The following is a 19,226-nucleotide window of genomic DNA, read 5'->3' on the forward strand; positions in this document are numbered from 1 at the left end:
CGGCATAGTGGTACCAGATCAGGTAATTAAGCACATTCGTTATAATGGATAACAGCCTTTCAGTGGCAGTCTTGGCCAGTGGGAAAGAGACGGTAATAACAATTAAATTTGAGAGGCTTCAATGACATTTATTTTAATATGCAAAGAAAGTTATATTTATTCCTTAATATTGAAGGCAAACAAATATACAAAATATAGTAGTGCAGTGCGCCAGTCCATTGCTTTGCTGAATTCGCCTCAAATTTGAATCTCTGTGAAAGTTGCCGTATCAAAAAAGATTGAACGAATTCGCAATATGTTGAGGCGCGAAAATTCTAAAATGCTTTTATAACTGATGCGTTTGTTAATTTTATTTTAAAGTGCAAATGTGAGTGCAAAATGCTATGCTAATGATGTTTTGTATTGTTTTTGGTTTTCGATTTACTGCAAGGCAATGCGTCGGAAGTGATTGTTGAGCGGACCCTCGTCCGAGTAGCCGGCAATCTCCTGCGGAATGATGCCTGACTCTTCGATCGAAGTGCATGGCCGGCACATGCACTCCAATGGAGCCTTGGTGAGAACCTTCTTGAACTTGCGCTCACCATGTTTGACCTTGGGACAGAAGAGCGAGACGGCTGCCTCGCGCTCGCCCGACTCCTGGCAGCACATACAGGAGCGCTCCATTTGCCAAATTTTGCTTCCCGAAACCTGACCAAAGTGTTATTGTGTAAAGATATATGGTGATATATACCGTGGATCGACGCACCTGTATATAGCTCGCACAGCGACCCACGCAGGCGAAGGAGGGTATTGGCTTGGGCACACAGCCCGGATATTGCAGGACATGGATGACGGGCGTCACCTGGCAGTCGTCGCCCAGATGCCCAATATCTGCAAAGACAAAACAATACTTAGCTTAAATATGAGCTAAACGACCGTTTGCGTACCATTCTCAGTGGCAGTCGCCGTACCCTCCGACTGGGCCATGCACAGCTTCAGCAGGCTAACCAGAACACAGTACAGCAATATGAGCACGAATATCCTGTTGTTCTCGTGGCGTAGCACATGGCGCAGCATTTTGCTCTAGCTCAGTTTTAGCCTCAGTCAAGTCCAGGTCGCGACGCCTCCGAATGGAAAACGCTTTCAGCCGACCGACGCCTCTTATATATGTGGCCCGTAGCCGGCCGCAGCTGCAGCCCTAATGTCCCGGCCAGTCAGGACTTATGACTTATGGCCCAATAAAGCGACGCGGCCAGCAGCAACCATTTTGCCTAGTAATTGCATACACGAAAATCACATTTGTCCCGCTGCGCCATTTACTCGAGCCCCAACGCTCGTGCGGCACTGCATAAACAAAAATCCAATCAATGCGGACATCATCATCACCATCAGCATCAGTCCATTCCATCACTCTGGGCCAGCAAGTCCATCGGGTGCAGTTAGAGTAGAGCTCTGCTCATAGAGCTGCGCTAGACCAAAAATCTTATGTCAGTGGCTAGACTAGCTAGACAACATCGATCGATTCGTATTTTTCGATGTCTGACACGCGTAACGCCAGACCGAAACCAAGAGAGTCTTATAAACGTGTCAAATATGAAAATAGAGATACACACATACATACATATGTGATTATCCAGAGATAAGCGAATTCATTGCTGCCATTAGAAGATATGAAAATACACATTTATAAATCTTTGCCATTATCACAAGAACAGGTTAAGTTTATTATGGTCTTAGCTATCGGCAAACTATCGGCTAAGACTGATAAGGTGGAGCTCAAATGATTTATTATGTGTGACACAGACAGTGCGATCCATTTCAAATCTTATCGAAACATCAAAGTCAAAATGGTAGACATCACTAGCGCCAATGATGAAGCCATTGCCAATCCACCAGCTCCATTTCTCTGGGCTAGGAAATTCACCAACTTGCCCAAGCGCTGCTCCGCCCATTGCACGTTCGACTCTACCTTGGCCAGTGCCTGGTTGAGTGTTCCCACAGAACTGCCAAATAATGTGTGGCTTTGCTTGTAGAAGTTAGAGAAGAGCTGCTGCTGCTCCCGGGTGGTGAAATACTCCGCCATGTCGCTCAGAGCCTCAGCGGTCTTTGTCCAGTTGAAGCCCAAGCTGGAATATAGCATTCAGAATTTAGCTAGTTCTATGTAGAACCCATCGAGCAACTTACGCATCGTTCAGCTGAGAAATGTTCTCGGTTACCATTTGGAAGATGGGCGTCACCAAGTCCGGATTCTGCTCATAGAGCTGCGCGAGGCCAACCATCTTGAGGTCCACGCTGTTGCCCTGGCCCAAGATCTCGTTCTGGTAGTGCGTCCGATAGTCCCTCGTACAGCTGGCGGCGCGCCAGTAGATCTCTCGATCTATGTAGTTGGTTTCCTTCTTATATAGCTCCAAGACTCGAGCGTACCCGTCCGTTCGGGCGGCTGCGCAGTAAAAGGTCTCCCGATAGTCTGGCGATGGCTTCTCTGAGCCATTGAACTTCTCCAGCACCTGCGCAGTGCAATTGGAGGTTTGGTACTTGCAGAGCCATGACACCTGCTGGTTGCGGTTGTAGACATCCAACACCTTGTCGCTGGCACTCCAACTCACGCCCAGCTTGGCGTGCACCGCCTCAGTGATGTCGCTGAGATACTTCTTGAAATTGGGCAACTGCTGTGGGGTCAGTCGCCTCGCCACCTTCTCCAATCCCACGTAGGCAGCATACCAGGGAATATAGTCGGTTTCCGTGCTCATGTACTCCATGAACTCGAAGACCTCGACGTAGTCAATCATTTGTGCGAGGGCAAAGTTGAACAGATCATCAATGATAGCAGCTCGGTTCTCAACGGGGATTCCACTGTGGCCGGTCTTTGTTAGAGCTTTTTGAATGTTATCAAGCAGTGGTTGCTCGTACTGAACTCGATGATAGTTGGCCTGCTTTAAATTTACAATGACCCAGTCGATGGGCTCATCCGACCAGCGTTGATATATGTCAACTAGTTTATGAAAGAAAAATGCAGGCGTCGAATTTGTGAAATTTGGAGCCAGATTCGTAGTGTAGGTGATGGGCACCGTGTAACGCAATTCGCTGTCACTGCCATCTGTGTCATTCAGCAGGAATCGTTGCTGATAGAAATTGATCTGATGACCCTTAACGGAGAGGCTCACTGTGATCAAAGGGTAGCCAACTTGAACAATGAAGTCGTAAAAGAATTGACCCAAACTGATATTTTCCTGATTAGGCCAATTAGCCTGGATGTGTTTCAACAGATCGGAAGGATTTGTGTTACCCAAGTAGCTGGAGAAGAAATCGGTAATGTGATTCAGAATTTCAGAGCCAATGGCGTACTTGTACTCACAACTCCTTGAGGTAGTTCGCGATGGCTCTGTTGAAGTTCTCTTCGCCCATTGCAAGGGACCACATGCGGATCACGCTGGCGGCCTTGGCGAATGAAATTCGGCCAAACTTGTGGGCGATGTCTGCAGGTGTCTGTATGCTTGCATCTGAACTGGTCATCGGCTGAGTTATATTCAGAGAGTCCGTCGTAAGGACGTGCTGAAGTTTATGCACGACAAACTGCTGGTCCAATTGATACTCCGGATATAGCTGCAGAAGAAATCGATAAAAACTGTATAGAAAAAATCAATTGGATAAACACTAATGAGTCACACAAAAGGACCCTACAAGTAATCACAGCTCATTCCAAGGAAGCCATCTTCTTACCTTGTGACCCATAAAGAACTCGTAGTAACGCGCGAACCCCTCGTGCAGCCAGATGGAGCTCCACCATTTGCAAGTGACGCTATTGCCGAACCACATGTGTGCGTTCTCATGGACTATATTGCGAATTGTAAACTCCTTCTGCGCCCATCCATCCGTAACTCCGGGCTGCTCCAGAAGGACCTTATCCCTAAATTATTTAGATTTAGGCTAGCCCCGTGATTCACGTTACCTACGTGCACTACTCACTTGAAAATCACGAGGCCCCAATTCTCCATGCTGTTATGGGGAAAACGGGGCGTTGTCGCGTATTGTAGTACATCGTTGCCCAGTTCCTGATAAGGCTGCTGGAACAGCTCCCCATATGCTGGCAGTACACGCTCTGCGACAGAGTAGCTGAACTCCGTGTACTTATTGTACGCCGGACGGGTATGAATGGAGAGGGTACTGTTGCCGCGCATCTGGTACTCGGAGACCACAAACGCCAACAAATATGGGGACATTATGGGTGTAACCTCAAAGAGGTCGGTGAAGCGATTATTTCTGCAATTGTTAAATAGGTAATGCAAATTTCCTTGAGCTCAACAACCTGGAGGCTTACCCCTCGTCTTTCGTTTCCTTTAGCTTCGTATTACTGATGGCATTGAGGCTTTTGGGTCGGGTGATGCTTAGCTGAAATTTGGCCTTGAAGGTGGGCTCATCGAAGCAGGGCAAGACCAAGCGCGCGTTGATGGGCTGCATCTGAGTTAAGAGCACCCACTTGGTCTGCATGGCCGCCTCGTCCATATAGCTTGCGGGGAACAGGCCTACAGTATCAGTCTGAATTTTTCCGACATACTTGAAGAACAAAGTGTAGGTAACATTGGCAGTCAAAGCCTGATTCAGAGGCACAGTCAGTTGCTGTGCTTCCTCTACAGAAGTCAGTTTGGAGTTATTAAGCTCCTCAACCTGCTTGCCAGCGGCGTCATAGAGCACACACTGCATGACGCTAAGTGTCACATCCTTGTGCAGGGTGATTTCCTTCACATCCTCAAGTGCTGTCTGCAAGGTAATGCTGACCTCGCCATCGAAATTCTCAGCAGGACTGTTAGGAACTATTGTGTTGTCCCGCAGACTGATGCTTAGGCTGTAAAACGAGGGCAACACGTTGGTGTTCAACCTATAATTGATCTCACACTTGCAACTCCCGATCCATGCCAATGTGATAAGTGCGGCCAAGGGCCAAATGCCAGACCACGAACCGCTCATGTCGATGGCTGTTCGAATACTGAATTATTTTCTGTGCAATTCTACTAAAACATTTACTCACGAGCCCTTTCAAATAATAGGTGATTTTTTTTTAGAGATTAGATTACAATATGACTCAGGATGAACAATCACTGAACTACTTGATTTTGGCACACTGTTTCCACCTGCGGATTGGTCTATGGTCTTATCTGCTGGTGTCTTTATGGAAATTTATAGCTTTTCAAATTATCATAAGCAACTAAGAAGTATCAAAGCTGATAAGAATATATGTATGTATATGTATACACATAATTTCAAAACTATTACGTATTATTATATTGGAATCCTAAAAGCCATATAAGCCGTGTACGTACATTGTTGTTGAAATATAATCTTTCAAATTTTCACTCGATAGGCCATAAAGATACGCACATATTCGATAGGGGTATCACTAGAAAAACTGTAGACATAGGCATTAATCAAAGGCTGAGCAAAGTTTTTTAAATAATGATTATTATTGCTAATTGTTATCATTAGTTCACAAAATCAATTACTTCTAATCAATTAAGCCAGTGGTAATCAAAATCAAGTAAGTTTTTTTTTAGAAATATATGTAACTTTATTATAATGAAATCCTCGACTATCTGAAATATATTAACAATCTTAAGTGTACCAAGTGACTTATAATCTTGCTATTCTAAGAAGCATATATGCATATATATTTTATTATTTTTTTTCTATCTAAGGTTAAAGGCAAAAAGGGTGAATAACAACATCATCAGCGAAGAAGCCAACGCCAATCCACCAGCTCCGTTTCTCTGGGCTAGGAAATTCACCAACTTGCCCAAGCGCTGCTCCGCCCATTGCACGTTCGTCTCCACCTTGGCCAGTGCCTGGTTGAGTGTTCCCGCGGAACTGCCAAAGGATGTGTGGCTTTGCTTGTAGAAGTTAGAGAAGAGCCGCTGCTGCTCCCGGGTGGTGAAATACTCCGCCATGTCGCTCAGAGCTTCAGCGGTCTTTGTCCAGTTGAAGCCCAAGCTGGAATATAGCATTCAGAATTTAGCTAGTTCTATATAGAACCCATCGAGCAACTTACGCATCGTTCAGCTGTGAAATGTTCTCGGTTACCATTTGGAAGATGGGCGTCACCAAGTCCGGATTCTGCTCATAGAGCTGCGCGAGGCCAACCATCTTGAGGTCCACGCTGTTGCCCTGGCCCAAGATCTCGTTCTGGTAGTGCGTCCGATAGTCCCTCGTACAGCTGGCGGCGCGCCAGTAGATCTCTCGATCTATGTAGTTGGTTTCCTTCTTATATAGCTCCAAGACTCGAGCGTACCCGTCCGTTCGGGCAGCTGCGCAGTAAAAGGTCTCCCGATAGTCTGGCGATGGCTTCTCTGAGCCATTGAACTTCTCCAGCACCTGCGCAGTGCAATTGGAGGTTTGGTACTTGCAGAGCCATGACACCTGCTGGTTGCGGTTGTAGACATCCAACACCTTGTCGCTGGCACTCCAACTCACGCCCAGCTTGGCGTGCACCGCCTCAGTGATGTCGCTGAGATACTTCTTGAAATTGGGCAACTGCTGTGGGGTCAGCCGCCTCGCCACCTTCTCCAATCCCACGTACGCAGCATACCAGGGAATATAGTCGGTTTCCGTGCTCATGTACTCCATGAACTCGAAGACCTCGACGTAGTCAATCAATTCAGCGAGCGCAAAGTTGAACAGATCATCAATGATAGCAGCTCGGTTCTCAACTGGGATTTCACTGTGATCAGCCTTGGTCAAGGCTTTTTGAATCCGTCCTAGAAGTGGTGGCTGATAGTGTACTCTGTAGTAGAATGCTTGTTTTATATTGACGATGATCCAGTCAAATGGTTTGTTCATACGGCCCCTATAAAAAGTCTCATGGCTTTCGAAATAAAAGTTGGGTGTTAGATTCTGAAAATTACGGCCAAGATTTGTGGTCCATGAGATGGGCGTTGTGTATCGCAAGTTGGGATTGCTGCCATCTGTGCTGTTTAACAAGAAGCGCTTCTGCTCAAAGCGAAATGTTTGGTTATCTTCATCGAGGCTCACTATAATCCTTGGGTAGCCCACTTTTATATTAAAGTCGTAATAAAGTGCATTTAATGTGACATGTTGCTCCTTGGGCCAGTTCTCCGTAAGATGCACATATAACATAGGGGGTGTGACGGTACTCAAACGACTAATAGAAAATATTTTAGTGGGGTTGGGCTATTGTATCCCAAGGAAATTGTACTCACTATTCCCTAAGGAAGTTCCGGATTGCTGTTTTAAAGTTTTCCTCACCCATTAAGATGCTCCACATGCGGATTACGCTAGCTGCCTTCGCAAAAGCGATTCTCTCAAATTTATAATTGATATCCCCTGGGGTATTAATGTTCACTTGAGCGCTGGTCATTGGCTGAGTGATATTTTGAGAGTCGAATAAAAGCGCCTCATGTAGAGTTTGCACAAGGAATTGCTGGTCGAGCTGATAATCGGGATAAAGCTGTGAAGCAAATAAAATATATATTTCAGAACAATTGAGCAATACAAATCTTTGGAAAGCGGGCTTACCTGATGTCCCAAAAAGTACTCATAGTAACGCGCGAACCCCTCGTGCAGCCAAATATGGCTCCACCATAAGCAGGTGATGCTATTGCCGAACCACATGTGGGAATTCTCCTGCGCAATATTGCGAATTGTGAGCTCCTTGTCCGACCATCCATCGGTAACACCGGGCTGCTCCAGAAAAACATTATCCCTGTGTTTCAAAGACACTCAGTTAATATTAAGCCCCGTAATTGTGCCGAGCGCTTCTCACTTGGCAATGACCAGTCCCCAGTTGTTAGCGCTGACTTGGGAAAGACGTGGGGTGGTTGCATATTGTAGTACATCGTTGCCCAGTTCCTGATAAGGCTGCTGGAACAGCTCCCCATATGCTGGCAGTACACGCTCTGCGACAGAGTAGCTGAACTCCGTGTACTTATTGTACGCCGGACGGGTATGAATGGAGAGGGTACTGTTGCCGCGCATCTGGTACTCGGAGACCACAAACGCCAACAAATATGGGGACATTATGGGTGTAACCTCAAAGAGGTCGGTGAAGCGATTATTTCTGCAATTGTTAAATAGGTAATGCAAATTTCCTTAAGCTCAACAACCTGGAGGCTTACCCCTCGTCTTTCGTTTCCTTTAGCTTCGTATTACTGATGGCATTGAGGCTGTTGGGTCGGGTGATGCTTAGCTGAAATTTGGCCTTGAAAGTGGGCTCGTCGAAGCAGGGAAAGACCAAGCGCGCGTTGATGGGCTGCATCTGAGTTAAGAGCACCCACTTGGTCTGCATGGCCGCCTCGTCCATATAGCTTGCGGAGAACAGGCCTACAGTATCAGTCTGAATTTTTCCGACATACTTGAAGAACAAAGTGTAGGTTACATTGGCAGTCAAAGCCTGTTTCAGAGGCACAGTCAGTTGCTGTGCGTCCTCTACAGAAGTCAGTTTAGAGTTATTAAGCTCCTCGACCTGCTTGCCAGCGGCGTCATAGAGCACACACTGCATGACGCTAAGTGTCACATCTTTGTGCAGGGTGATTTCCTTCACATCCTCAAGTGCTGTCTGCAAGGTGATGCTGACCTTGCCATCGAAATTCTGAGCAGGACTGTTAGGAACTATTGTGTTGTCCCGCAGACTGATGCTTAGGCTGTAAAACGAGGGCAACACGTTGGTGTTCAACCTATAATTGATCTCACACTTGCAACTCCCGATCCATGCCAATGTGATAAGTGCGGCCAAGGGCCAAATGCCAGACCACGAACAGCTCATGTCGATGGCTATTCGAATACTGAATTATTTTCTGTGCAATTATTTTAACATTCACTCACGAGCCCTTCCAATTAATAGGTGATTTTTTTGAAAGATTAGATTACAATATGACTAAGGAATTAGGCTGTTTCTAACTGTAGATTGGTGTATGGCCATATTGGTGTCTTTATGGAAATTTATTGCTTTTATGATCATCATGAACAACTAGGAAGTATCAAAGCTGATAAAAATAGATGTAGGTATGTATGTACATCATTTCGAAACCTTTACGTAGTATTCATTTGGAAATCCTAAAAGCCATAAAAACGATATTTGCTGATGAAGCTTTGAGGTCTTTGATGTCCCACATGGTGTGTGACGAATTGTTTCTAAAAAGTAATTTGTATATCTTTATGAGCTGTGCTTGGTCGCAAGCCTTGCAAAGAGCATTCGACCATTTGTTCAATGATTAGATTGTGTGAATGCTTTTTCCTGTTTTCATTATCGAAAAGGGGCGTGTGTTGGATTTAGACACTCGAGTGTAGGCATATGATTATATACTATACTAAAAAAAAAAAAAATAAATAAAATAAAATAAAAAAAATGTTTCAGATTACGATTGGGAATCCTAATAATATTCTAAGAATCAACCTGATACGCCAAGCCTCAATATTCGGACCAGATAATTCATAGATCTATGTCCACTGAAAGGTAATGGTTATTCCATTCAAGAGCTTCCAACTTGTAAGCATATACGAATTTATTTGTAATATATCAAATCATGTAAGCCAAAAATTTAAAAGTAACGTCACTACCAATAGTAGCGCTGACATCAGCTTAAGACCAGCAGCTCCGTTCCTCATGGCCAGATAGCGGACAAGTTGATCCAAGTTCTGGTCAGCCCAATTAATGTTATTTTCGATTCTGATCAGGGCTTGGCGAAGTATCACATCGGAGCTGCCGAAAAGCGTAGAGCTCTCTTGAATGAACTCGGCAAAAAGCTGTTGCTGGTCCCTTGTGGTAAAGTAGTCCGCCATATCGCTCAGGGCCGTCGCAGTCCTAGACCAGCTCTGCAAGCTGTAAGTTGTGGTAATATTACTATTGAAACGAAATTCATTGTCATAGATCTTACGCATCTGCCAACTGCTGGATGTCCATGGTAACGGCAATAAAGATGTCTTTTACTAGATCGGGATTCTGTCGATAGAGCTGAGCCAGGCCAACAGTCTTTTGGGACACACTGCTGGATTCGCTTAAGATTTCATCGTGGTAGTGCCTGTAAAAGTCCGTCGTGCAGCTGGCTGCGCGCCAGAGTAGCTCTCGTTCATTTGGGTCCGTCTCATTCCTATAGTACTCCATAACGAGAGCGTATCTACCTGCTCTGGAAGCAGCACAGTAATAGGTCTCTCGATAGTCTGATGATGGGATCTCCGAGCTCTTATCAAAGCTCTCTCGCACTTCGTCTTCACATCTGAAGTTGTGATACTTGCAGAGCCAGGAGACCATCTTGTTGCGATTGTAGACATCCAACACGGTGTCGTTAGAGCTCCATCTCACGCCCAGCTTGGTATAGACGCCATGAGTAATGTCGCTGAGATACTTCCTGAAGTTTGGTAATTGCTCTGGGGTCAAACGCATTGCCACTCTATCCATGCCCACATAGGCTGCATACCAGGGAATATAGTCGGTTTCTTTGCTCATGTACTCCATGAACTCGAATACCTCGGCATAATTACTCAAACCGATCAGAGCTAAATTGAACAGATCATCAATGATCGCTGCGCGATTCGCAACGTGTATTTCGCTGTGGTTGGTTTCGGCCAGAGCATCATGGATCCGCTTCAGCAGCGATGGCGCATACAACACGCGATAATAGTTGGACTGCTGCAGGTTGAGCACAATCCATTCGATTGGGCCAGAAAACGGAAGCAGCATAACATCGTCCCATTTATTGAAATACGCAACAGGTATCAAGTCTTCAAAGTCACGATTTACATTTGTGGCGTAGGTGATGGGCACCGTGTAGGTTAAATGGGTATCGCTGCCATCGTTGCGATCCAGTATGTATCGGCGTTGTCTTAAGGCAAACGAAGAGACGTCAATGCGAATCACTTCGATAATGGGGTAGCCCACCTGCTGGGTGAAGTCGTAAAAGAACTGATCCAAGGTAGCATTCAGAGCTTGGGGCCAATTCGCCTTGAGATGTGTAAACAAATCATTTGGCACGGTGTTGCCCAGGTGACTAAGGGAATGACGATAGACGATAGATATATTGCAGTCATGCTAGGAAAATTTTCACTCACTGCTGCCTGAGGTAGTTGCGAATGGCTAGATCAAAGTTCGCCGCGCCCATCGCATTCCGCCACATGCGCACTATGCTAGAGCCCTTGGCATATGCAATGCTGCTGAACTTTGAGGCAATTTCGGATGGGCTTTGTATGTCCGCCTCGCGGCTTGACAGCGGCTGCGTTCCGTTGGTGGCATCAACTGTAAAGATCATCTGCAACTGGCGCACAACGAATTGCTCGTCTAGCTGATAGGCCGGATAGAGCTGTAATGGAACTCTTTGATTTGTCAGATATCTTAGCTAGTGCTTGAATAAATTTACTTGATGCGACATAAAGTACTCGTAATATCGTGCGAATGCCTCGTTTAGCCAGAAGTTATTCCACCAGGCAAAGGTCACACTGTCACCGAACCACATGTGCGATGTCTCGTGCACGATGATGCGTATGCTAGCCTCCTTATCGTTCCAGCCATCTGTGTAGTTTGGTCGATGCACCAGAATATTTTGACTATGAAATGCAGGAAATGTTATTGCAAGACGATCTAGTCAAGTCTGTATGTGTTTTGCAAACTAACCTGTAGATGATGAGACCCCAGTTCTCCATGCCGTTGTGCGGAAAGCGTGGGGAGGCGGCATGCAGGAGAGCTTCGTTGCCCAGTTCCTTATAGGGATGTTGGAATAGCTTGTCGTAGGCATCTCTCGCACGCTGAGCCACATTATAGCTGAACTCAGAGTTGTTGTAGTCCTGTGGCCGACTTACCACAGCCAAGTCGCTGAGATTACCGCGTGCCTGAGACTCGGCGACCATAAAAGCAAGCAGATAAGTGGACATGACAGGTGTTACTTGGAAATGATCCATTGCCCGATTATTGCTGCAATTGGAATAGAATCGATAAGCTGGCGCAACACGCTTGTGGGCTATCTACATCAGCTTACCGCAGTGCTGTTGTTGCGATAACCTGCGTATTGCTGATAGCATTCATTCCGCTCGGCCGCTCAATGTGCAGCTGGAACTTGGCCTTGAAGGCCGGCTCATCGAAGCAGGGAAAGAGCAGACGCGCATAGATCCGTTGCAATTGCGTTAGGACCATCCATTTGGTCAGGCCCGTCTCATGCTCCACATAGCTGGCAGTGAACAGACCCTTCATGTCACTGTTCACCTTGCCCCTGTACTTGAAGTGCAGCGTGAAGCTCACATTGGGCGCCAACGGCTGCAGCAGATAAACAGTTAGCTTCTGTGTTGCCGGGCTATAGCTCAGTGAACTATTCGCAATGCCATAGAGCAGCGAGCCAGCCTCATTGTGCAGCGCGACCTCGGCTATATCGAGGTCTTCCTTGTGCAAGACGATCGCATTCACATTGGGCTGCGTCGCTCTCAATGTTATATCGACGGCGCCATCGAAGCTGTCGCTGGGCTGATTACCATCGGTTCTCAGACCTATGGTTAGATTATAAAATACCGGTAGCACTGTGCGCTCGAGCCGATAATTCGCACACTCGACGCCGGCTATCAGGCCTATAGATAAAAGGCCGGCGAGCAGCCAGACGCTGCGTCCAAAACTGTTCATGCCGAAAGCAGTTTCAATACTGAGCGTCAAGCTTATTTAAAATTGAATTAAACACAGATGATGTTGTGTTTGCGTGATGATAAGATAACCTGGGCAGTGGCAATCGATGCGATGAATAGGCAGCCATTCTTATTCCCATATCCATAAGGCTTTTCCATAAAAAACATTTCATTGAGAAATCTATGTGAATTATAAAAATTGACTGATGATTCACAGTAGTTGAACACATTCATTAGAAACTTAATATAACCTTAAATCTCTTAAATACAAAACTGTTTGTAAACCAGTTTTTGAGTGGAATTTCGAGGTATTTGCAAAATAAATATGTTAAATATGGATAAACAAAACACAACAGAAATTTTACTGAGTTTGCATTTTAGACACTCATAAGCTACATTTCATAAACAAATATATTTATGTATTTACATTAGCAAGCTGCTCTCTCACATGGTATTCGCTTTTACTCAAAGCTTTGTGAATGTAGCCAGAAGAATTTATTTACTCTAATATTGATTTGCTTATATGAGGGTCTGCTCTTTATAAAGAGATTATTTTCAAACAGTATCAGAGAGGTGTTAGGAAGTTTTTGTACTTGACAAAGTGAAGTGAGTTTATTGGTTTGCGCACTGTCCATCCGTCCATCTGTCCGTATGAGTGCAAATAATCTACACGCAATCGACTCTATAGACTTGAATGCTTAAATATATACTCGTGTTTGCTTCTGACAAAGTAAAAATTATTTCCGAGGGGGATTTTTATATAAGAGGAGCTGACAAATCAAAGAATTCAGTTCCCAGTATTCCAAAAATCCGGCTATATTAAGCGTCAGATATAGTTGATTATAGTCGGGCTACCAATTTTAAAAATAATTAAATAAATAAAGTACATATGAGGTAAATCCGTCATAAAGATTAACTTTTCTCTAGCTATAGAGACTATATTATGAATGACTAAATTCAGTATTGGTATGCCGCAAATGATATGTATGTATATCGGAAAATTGTGCTGGTACCGTTTTAATTATAAATAAGTGGACTATAATTACGATATTATGAATAGGGTAACTTGCATTTTATCTCATATTAGCTTATCAACTCAATAAATATTTATTCCTCATCAATATACTAGGCAGAAAAATTGATCGAGTGGTTTTGGTCGGGACAGGCTGATGGATACCTCTGACTGAGAGTCCGCCGCTGATATCGTTGTTGATAGACACGGTTTATGACCAATATTTGCGCATGATACGAGGCAGCATACCAATAATGTGTATATACTCCAAATATAGCCAGAATTTTGTAAAATTGTGAAAAATATTATGCCTGCAGAATTCGCCGAACGCGAACTAACTAATATTGACAGCTGAAACTTATTAAACCCACGTCCACGTTCCATAAAGATTAGATAGAGTTTTAGATGGTTTTATTATAAGTTAAAGTCAACATAGTTATATTCAAAGCCCTCTTATCTGGCTGGTTTATGGCCTGTTGCACAGGCGGTACAGGCGTTCAAATACTTCAACAGTTGGACGACAGCGCCAATGCCAATCTATGGCAAAGGGGCTAATCTTGGTCTTAGCGCAGCAACGTGACCAGGGCCACCAGCAGCAGGGTGAGCAGGCTTAGGCCGCTCAGCGTGGCGCTGCCATTGCGCCTGGCCAGATAGGTGCGGAAGGTGCCCAGCCTGGTCTCGGCCCAGTCCAGATTCTCCTGGACGGTCTTCTCAGCGGCCCTCAGTGTGCTTGCCGAGCTGCCGAACTTGGCGCTGTTGTCGGCATTGAACTTCTTCAGGTCGTCCAATTGCGACTGCTCGGTGAAGCGGGCCGCAAGGTTCGAGACGACTGTGGCCACCGAGGAGTAGCCACCCATGCTGTAAATGGAAACAAATTCAATATTATAGATATACATGTCTCAATATTAGTTGGGCAGTTGGGCTACTCACGCTGTGGCCAGTGCATCGACATGGGCGGTGACCAGCTTGAAGACGGGGCTCACATTCTCGTTGTTCTCGGTGTAGAGGGTGCTCAGCACTGAGGACTTGTCCTGGCGACGAATCTCATTGCTCAACACCAAATTGAAGACTCGCTCAATGAGTGCCTGTTGCTTCACACAACCAAAGGAGTTCTGGAGCAGAGTCTCCTCGGTGGCAACCTTTTCGGTCTTGAATTTCGCATAGAGCGCATCGAACTCGGTGGCACCGCCCTCACGCAGCGACACACAGTAGACCACGGAGCGAATGTTCTTGGGCACAGTGTAGAGCGACTTGAAATAGCTCTTGGCCCTGTTGATGCAATCGATGTTGCCATAGCGACAGCTCCAGGACAGCACCTTTGTGCGCAGATAGATCTCGAGGGCTGTGTTCAGGGTGCTCTCCTCGAAGCCCAGCTGGTTGTAGGCCTTGTTGGTCAGCTGGCGAATGTATGTGCTGAAGTGGGCGGTGTCCGTGCCCAGGCGTATGGCCAAGTAGTTGAAGCCATTGAATGCCGATGTCCAGGGTATATAATTGATTTCAGTTTCCAGATACTCGAGCACCTTCAGTGTGAGCTCGTAGTTGATATGTCCGGCACGAGCCAAATTGAGCAGATCATCGACCACCTGAGCGCGATTCAGCTCATGGATGCCACCCCAGTTGGTGCTGACGAGCGCCTTGTGGATTTCATTCCAGTTACTCTCCGTGTAGTTGACGCGATAGTAGCCCGTCTCCTGGATGTTGGCCAACACCCATGTGGCCGCACTGGGCAAGGTAACTGTCGCTGGCGCATTGGGGGCTAGCACCAGCTTCGGCTTGGTGTCGTTGAAGTTCTTCTCCAAGCTGGTGGTGTAGGTAATTGGCACGGTATAGACCAAATTGGGATCGGCACCGTCACCTTGCTTGAGGAGGAAGCGTTTCTGGGTAAACCTAACACTCTTGCCATCAGCGCTCAGCTCGGCATTGATCAGGGGATAGCCCACTTGAGTGGTGAAGCTCGTGAAGATCTTTGTCGCATCGGCCTTGAAGCGATCAGCGGGCCAGTTGGCCAGCCAGGCATTCAACAAGTACTCAGGCACCGAGGACTCATATTGGCTGCAAATGTCATGTGATAAGCACTCATTGCCATAACGAATTATAGTGCTATTATACTTACTTTTTGACAAGGTACTCCCGCAGAGACTTCTTGAAATTATCCGAGCCCATTGCATGCTCAATCATACGAATAAAGGTGGCGCCCTTATTGTAGGAGATGCTGTTGAACATCCGACTCAGGTGTGCCGGCGTGAATGTGTTCTCATCGCTCATGGGATTAGTAGCGTTGGTCGAGTCCATGCCCATCACCGACTGAATCTGATCGACCACAAACTGCAGATCCATGCTCCACTCCGTTTCGACCATGGCGGTGCCAAAGTATTGGAAATACCTGGCAAAGCCCTCATTCAACCAGGTGTAGCTCCACCATTTGCAGGTGACCAGATCACCGAACCACATATGAGCCTGTTCGTGGGCAACAACAGCTGCAATTGATTGACGGGATGACAGAGTCGTGGCGGTCTCATCCACCAGCAGACTGCGCTCCCTGTAGGTCAGCAGGCCCCAGTTTTCCATGGCACCCGCTGAGAAATCGGGTATGGCAGCCATGTCCATTTTATCATTGCCTAGCGTGTAGTAGTTCAAGTCCAGATAGGTGCTCATCTCGGCAAGAATCTTGCGACCCACGTTGAAGCTATATTGGGTCTGTGGGTAAAACTCGGGACGCGCCAGAACTCCAAACGACTCATCTTTGCGGATGGAGAACTCTGAGATAATGAAGGCCAGCAAATAGGTGGACATTTTCGGCGTGGTTTTGTATACATCCAAAAAGTATTCGCTAAGGTAAGCATGGGAGTTAGCACAGATTCACACGAGGGTCTCTTGAAACCTACCCATTCTCCATAGGCGTTGAGGAAATTAGCCTAGTATTACTAACAGTATTGTAGGTGCGAGGACGTATCAGGTTCACATCAAAGGTGGCCTTAAACTGCGGCTCATCGAAGCTGGGGAAGGCACGACGCGCATGATGCGTCTGGAACTGTGTGGAGCCCAGCCATCTGCCAAAGACAAAACAAACACAACTCTCAGTATCGAAATTGAAGCCAGCGAATCCTTTGCACCCACTTCGTCTCATTGTTGTCATTCACATAGTAGCTACGGTAGAATCCATGCATATCATCGTCCATCGTTCCCGTATAAACGAAATGCAAAATGTAGCGCTGCTTCGCCACCAGATCCGAGGCTGTGGTCAGATTTCTGATGTCGGTCTGCAAATTGTGTGGTCCAATTGTTAGCTGAGTGGGATTAGCTGCTGCACCTCCTATTGCCGGTTTCGGCCAGTACTCCGACTTCGTATAAGTCAAGTTTTTCGAGTGTAATGACACGAGCCTTGTTGTCGACTCCGGCTCGATTTCGATGAATACCTCACCGTCGAAGGTAAAGCGAGCCTTATCGTTTTCTAGCAAATAGGGTCGCAACGTAATATTGTAGTTAATGGGATTGATGTGCGTTGACAATCTGTATTCCCAGTTTTCTGGTTCCGCAAACGTAGACGGTGGCAGGACTTCCGGCTCCTGTCGTGGGGCCGCCAACACGACACACAGACAGACCGCCCCAAGGACAGCCAAATGCCGACCGAACATTTCAACTGCAAATTATTAAGATTTCGAATCAATGCTCAAATAGATAATTACAACAATTTTTGGACCACAAAACAATTTAATTTAATAGACGGCACTCACTTTCTATTTGAAATATCACTAGACTAGAACAAAATTCGCGACTAAAGCACTGCGGAGAGCAACGCGAAAAACCAAACTGAAGTCAACTAGCGATTGTGTGTGCTATATATGATGACTTTAACAGCGTTTTATCTCTAACCTTAAAACATTTTATTTGAGTCAAGATAATTTACACATTGCTTATAGATTAAGCGACGATTACGATGACGCCCCGATAAGAGAATCAAGCGTGATTTATGTCCTATATACATATATATGGACACATGCCAATCAATGACTTAAGTATAGCCGACAGTTATATATGGAAAGATTTAACAATGGACTTTAATCCAGATACCATACAGGCAATGACTAATACGAAGCGTGTAAAGCACACCAAATAGCCAAAAGTAATTATGTGCCAAATAATCGACTGCCTTAGCCACTTCAAGTATCGCCTATATCAACTTTTAATATAGTCTTCGAGATAAAGCAATTCCACGAAGTGTTGGACACACAAATATGTATAGTCCTGAAGTAAAACAGCAATATTGATGATAAACATCGGTTCAAAAAAGAAAATGTTAGCTAGCACATTCTTAACTGATCTAAATTTATGTATGATTCACCTATTGTTTCTTTTTTTTTTCAATCAAGTTTATAAACAAATGCTGCAATATCAAAAGATAGTACTTTGGAAAGATAACTAGAACATAAGAATCGCAAGGGAGATCGACGTGACAGTCGGTGCCAAGATCTCGTCAACTAAGCACCTATTTCAAATAAATGAATACGTATCGTTGACTAAAATTGTTAGCTTGCTCAAGTTAAAGATAAATATTCATAAATTGATTTATATTTATTTGATTTATAGCCATCGGAAAAATTGGACCACATATATCACTAAGTCTATAATTATTTTTAGCTGTGTACACATTTAGCTCAACTCAAACAGTTGAGTCACTCAGAGGGCTTATGACAGAACATAGGTATTTATGGTCTTCTATGTAACTTAAATATGAGTTGCTTTTCGTAAAATCAGAGTGTTTTGAGTGCTCGGGACTTCCCGACCAGAAATACCAAGAGTTCTGCAAAGAGCTGATAGTCTGATAATGTTCAACATTTTTTATTTTATATAGATTCGATTCACTTATTGGTAAATAGGCTATCTTAATCACATTTTTAGGGTACGCAAATGTGATTCTTATTGGTTTGTATTTTCCAAAATTCAATTCGGATCCTGTCATATTTATTTAAATTTATTGCTGCCATTTCACAGCTGGACAATTAACTTACTGACGGAAGGATGGAAAGGAAAAGAGTATTACAAATGTTTATCTAATCGCATTAATCATAAATTGGCATTATAAGAGGCATCACAATAAAATTTTTCTAATAAAATATGATATAGTTTTATTATTTTGCTTATTATAGCCAATAAAATGCTTGTGATACGGGGCTTATTGCTAATCTATCACATGAGGCTAGACCAGTTAGTAATAATATTTTGTTTATAATCGGAAATTAGAAACTTCAAATGTTGCATTTGTTAATGAAGCCCGTTGATAAAGATTTCTGTCTCTTATCATATAACTGAAATTTTCCAATCATGTTAATGTACTTCGCGAATGAATTCGAATCGAAATTGTTGGTTTTGGTTAACTTAAATGTTCTGGAATTGTTTGAAGTTGAATAAAAAAACGTCATCATCGCCCGATAAGCACAAAATGGCGTACTTCATGGACGGATTAGTCAATTCCTGGTTGGCTACATGTGCCGTTATCGTTATCGATAACCATATTGTTGCCATGCGATCGAATTGCTCATACCATGTGATCGAATTGCTCAAAATTGATAAGTCATTGAGCTATTTATGGTAGACATAAACTACAAAATCCTAAGGCGCATGGAACGTTAAC

The 19,226-nt window shown here is 44.8% G+C and overlaps 5 protein-coding genes across 7 annotated transcripts; all 5 read right to left on the reverse strand.

The window, feature by feature from the left end:
* Positions 1-334: 334 nt before the first annotated feature.
* On the reverse strand, positions 335-1,427 carry Burs (Cuticle-tanning hormone bursicon). 2 transcript variants are annotated; one of them, XM_018105822.3, is made up of 3 exons: positions 951-1,427; positions 746-870; positions 335-687 (listed from the first exon to the last, which is right to left on the reverse strand). In XM_018105822.3, the coding sequence occupies exons 1-3, from the start codon at positions 1,054-1,056 to the stop codon at positions 421-423; spliced, it is 498 nt and encodes a 165-aa protein (XP_017961311.1). In that variant the 5' UTR covers positions 1,057-1,427; the 3' UTR covers positions 335-420. The 2 variants fall into 2 exon arrangements, with proteins under 2 accessions (XP_017961311.1, XP_017961303.1); XM_018105814.3 differs by having other exon boundaries at positions 927-1,419.
* A 213-nt stretch (positions 1,428-1,640) lies between these two features.
* Positions 1,641-4,978, reverse strand: LOC149092058 (membrane alanyl aminopeptidase-like). The gene is made up of 6 exons (XM_089262257.1): positions 4,298-4,978; positions 3,946-4,239; positions 3,700-3,886; positions 3,335-3,582; positions 2,164-3,273; positions 1,641-2,105 (listed from the first exon to the last, which is right to left on the reverse strand). The coding sequence occupies exons 1-6, from the start codon at positions 4,942-4,944 to the stop codon at positions 1,805-1,807; spliced, it is 2,787 nt and encodes a 928-aa protein (XP_089118383.1). The 5' UTR covers positions 4,945-4,978; the 3' UTR covers positions 1,641-1,804.
* Positions 4,979-5,529: 551 nt separating this feature from the next.
* LOC115565592 (membrane alanyl aminopeptidase) lies at positions 5,530-8,778 on the reverse strand. Of its 2 annotated transcripts, XM_089265187.1 has the most exons (7): positions 8,103-8,778; positions 7,751-8,044; positions 7,504-7,690; positions 7,188-7,435; positions 6,020-7,129; positions 5,698-5,961; positions 5,530-5,660 (listed from the first exon to the last, which is right to left on the reverse strand). In XM_089265187.1, the coding sequence occupies exons 1-7, from the start codon at positions 8,747-8,749 to the stop codon at positions 5,621-5,623; spliced, it is 2,790 nt and encodes a 929-aa protein (XP_089121313.1). In that variant the 5' UTR covers positions 8,750-8,778; the 3' UTR covers positions 5,530-5,620. The 2 variants fall into 2 exon arrangements, with proteins under 2 accessions (XP_089121313.1, XP_089121314.1); XM_089265188.1 differs by having other exon boundaries at positions 5,549-5,961.
* Positions 8,779-9,470: 692 nt separating this feature from the next.
* Positions 9,471-12,760, reverse strand: LOC108658129 (aminopeptidase N). The gene is made up of 6 exons (XM_030387123.2): positions 11,952-12,760; positions 11,591-11,887; positions 11,337-11,523; positions 11,032-11,279; positions 9,861-10,970; positions 9,471-9,805 (listed from the first exon to the last, which is right to left on the reverse strand). The coding sequence occupies exons 1-6, from the start codon at positions 12,581-12,583 to the stop codon at positions 9,508-9,510; spliced, it is 2,772 nt and encodes a 923-aa protein (XP_030242983.2). The 5' UTR covers positions 12,584-12,760; the 3' UTR covers positions 9,471-9,507.
* Positions 12,761-13,990: 1,230 nt separating this feature from the next.
* LOC108654340 (membrane alanyl aminopeptidase) lies at positions 13,991-17,485 on the reverse strand. The gene is made up of 6 exons (XM_018105568.3): positions 17,329-17,485; positions 16,712-17,234; positions 16,480-16,644; positions 15,708-16,424; positions 14,525-15,646; positions 13,991-14,452 (listed from the first exon to the last, which is right to left on the reverse strand). Exons 2-6 carry the CDS (start codon positions 17,227-17,229, stop codon positions 14,158-14,160), a joined length of 2,817 nt encoding a protein of 938 aa, XP_017961057.3. The 5' UTR covers positions 17,230-17,234; positions 17,329-17,485; the 3' UTR covers positions 13,991-14,157.
* Positions 17,486-19,226: the final 1,741 nt, after the last annotated feature.

The sequence above is a fragment of the Drosophila navojoa genome, chromosome 2 (genome assembly GCF_054131105.1).
Source record: "Drosophila navojoa isolate 15081-1374.11 chromosome 2, UAZ_NAV_1.0, whole genome shotgun sequence".
Classification (NCBI taxonomy): domain Eukaryota; kingdom Metazoa; phylum Arthropoda; class Insecta; order Diptera; family Drosophilidae; genus Drosophila; species Drosophila navojoa.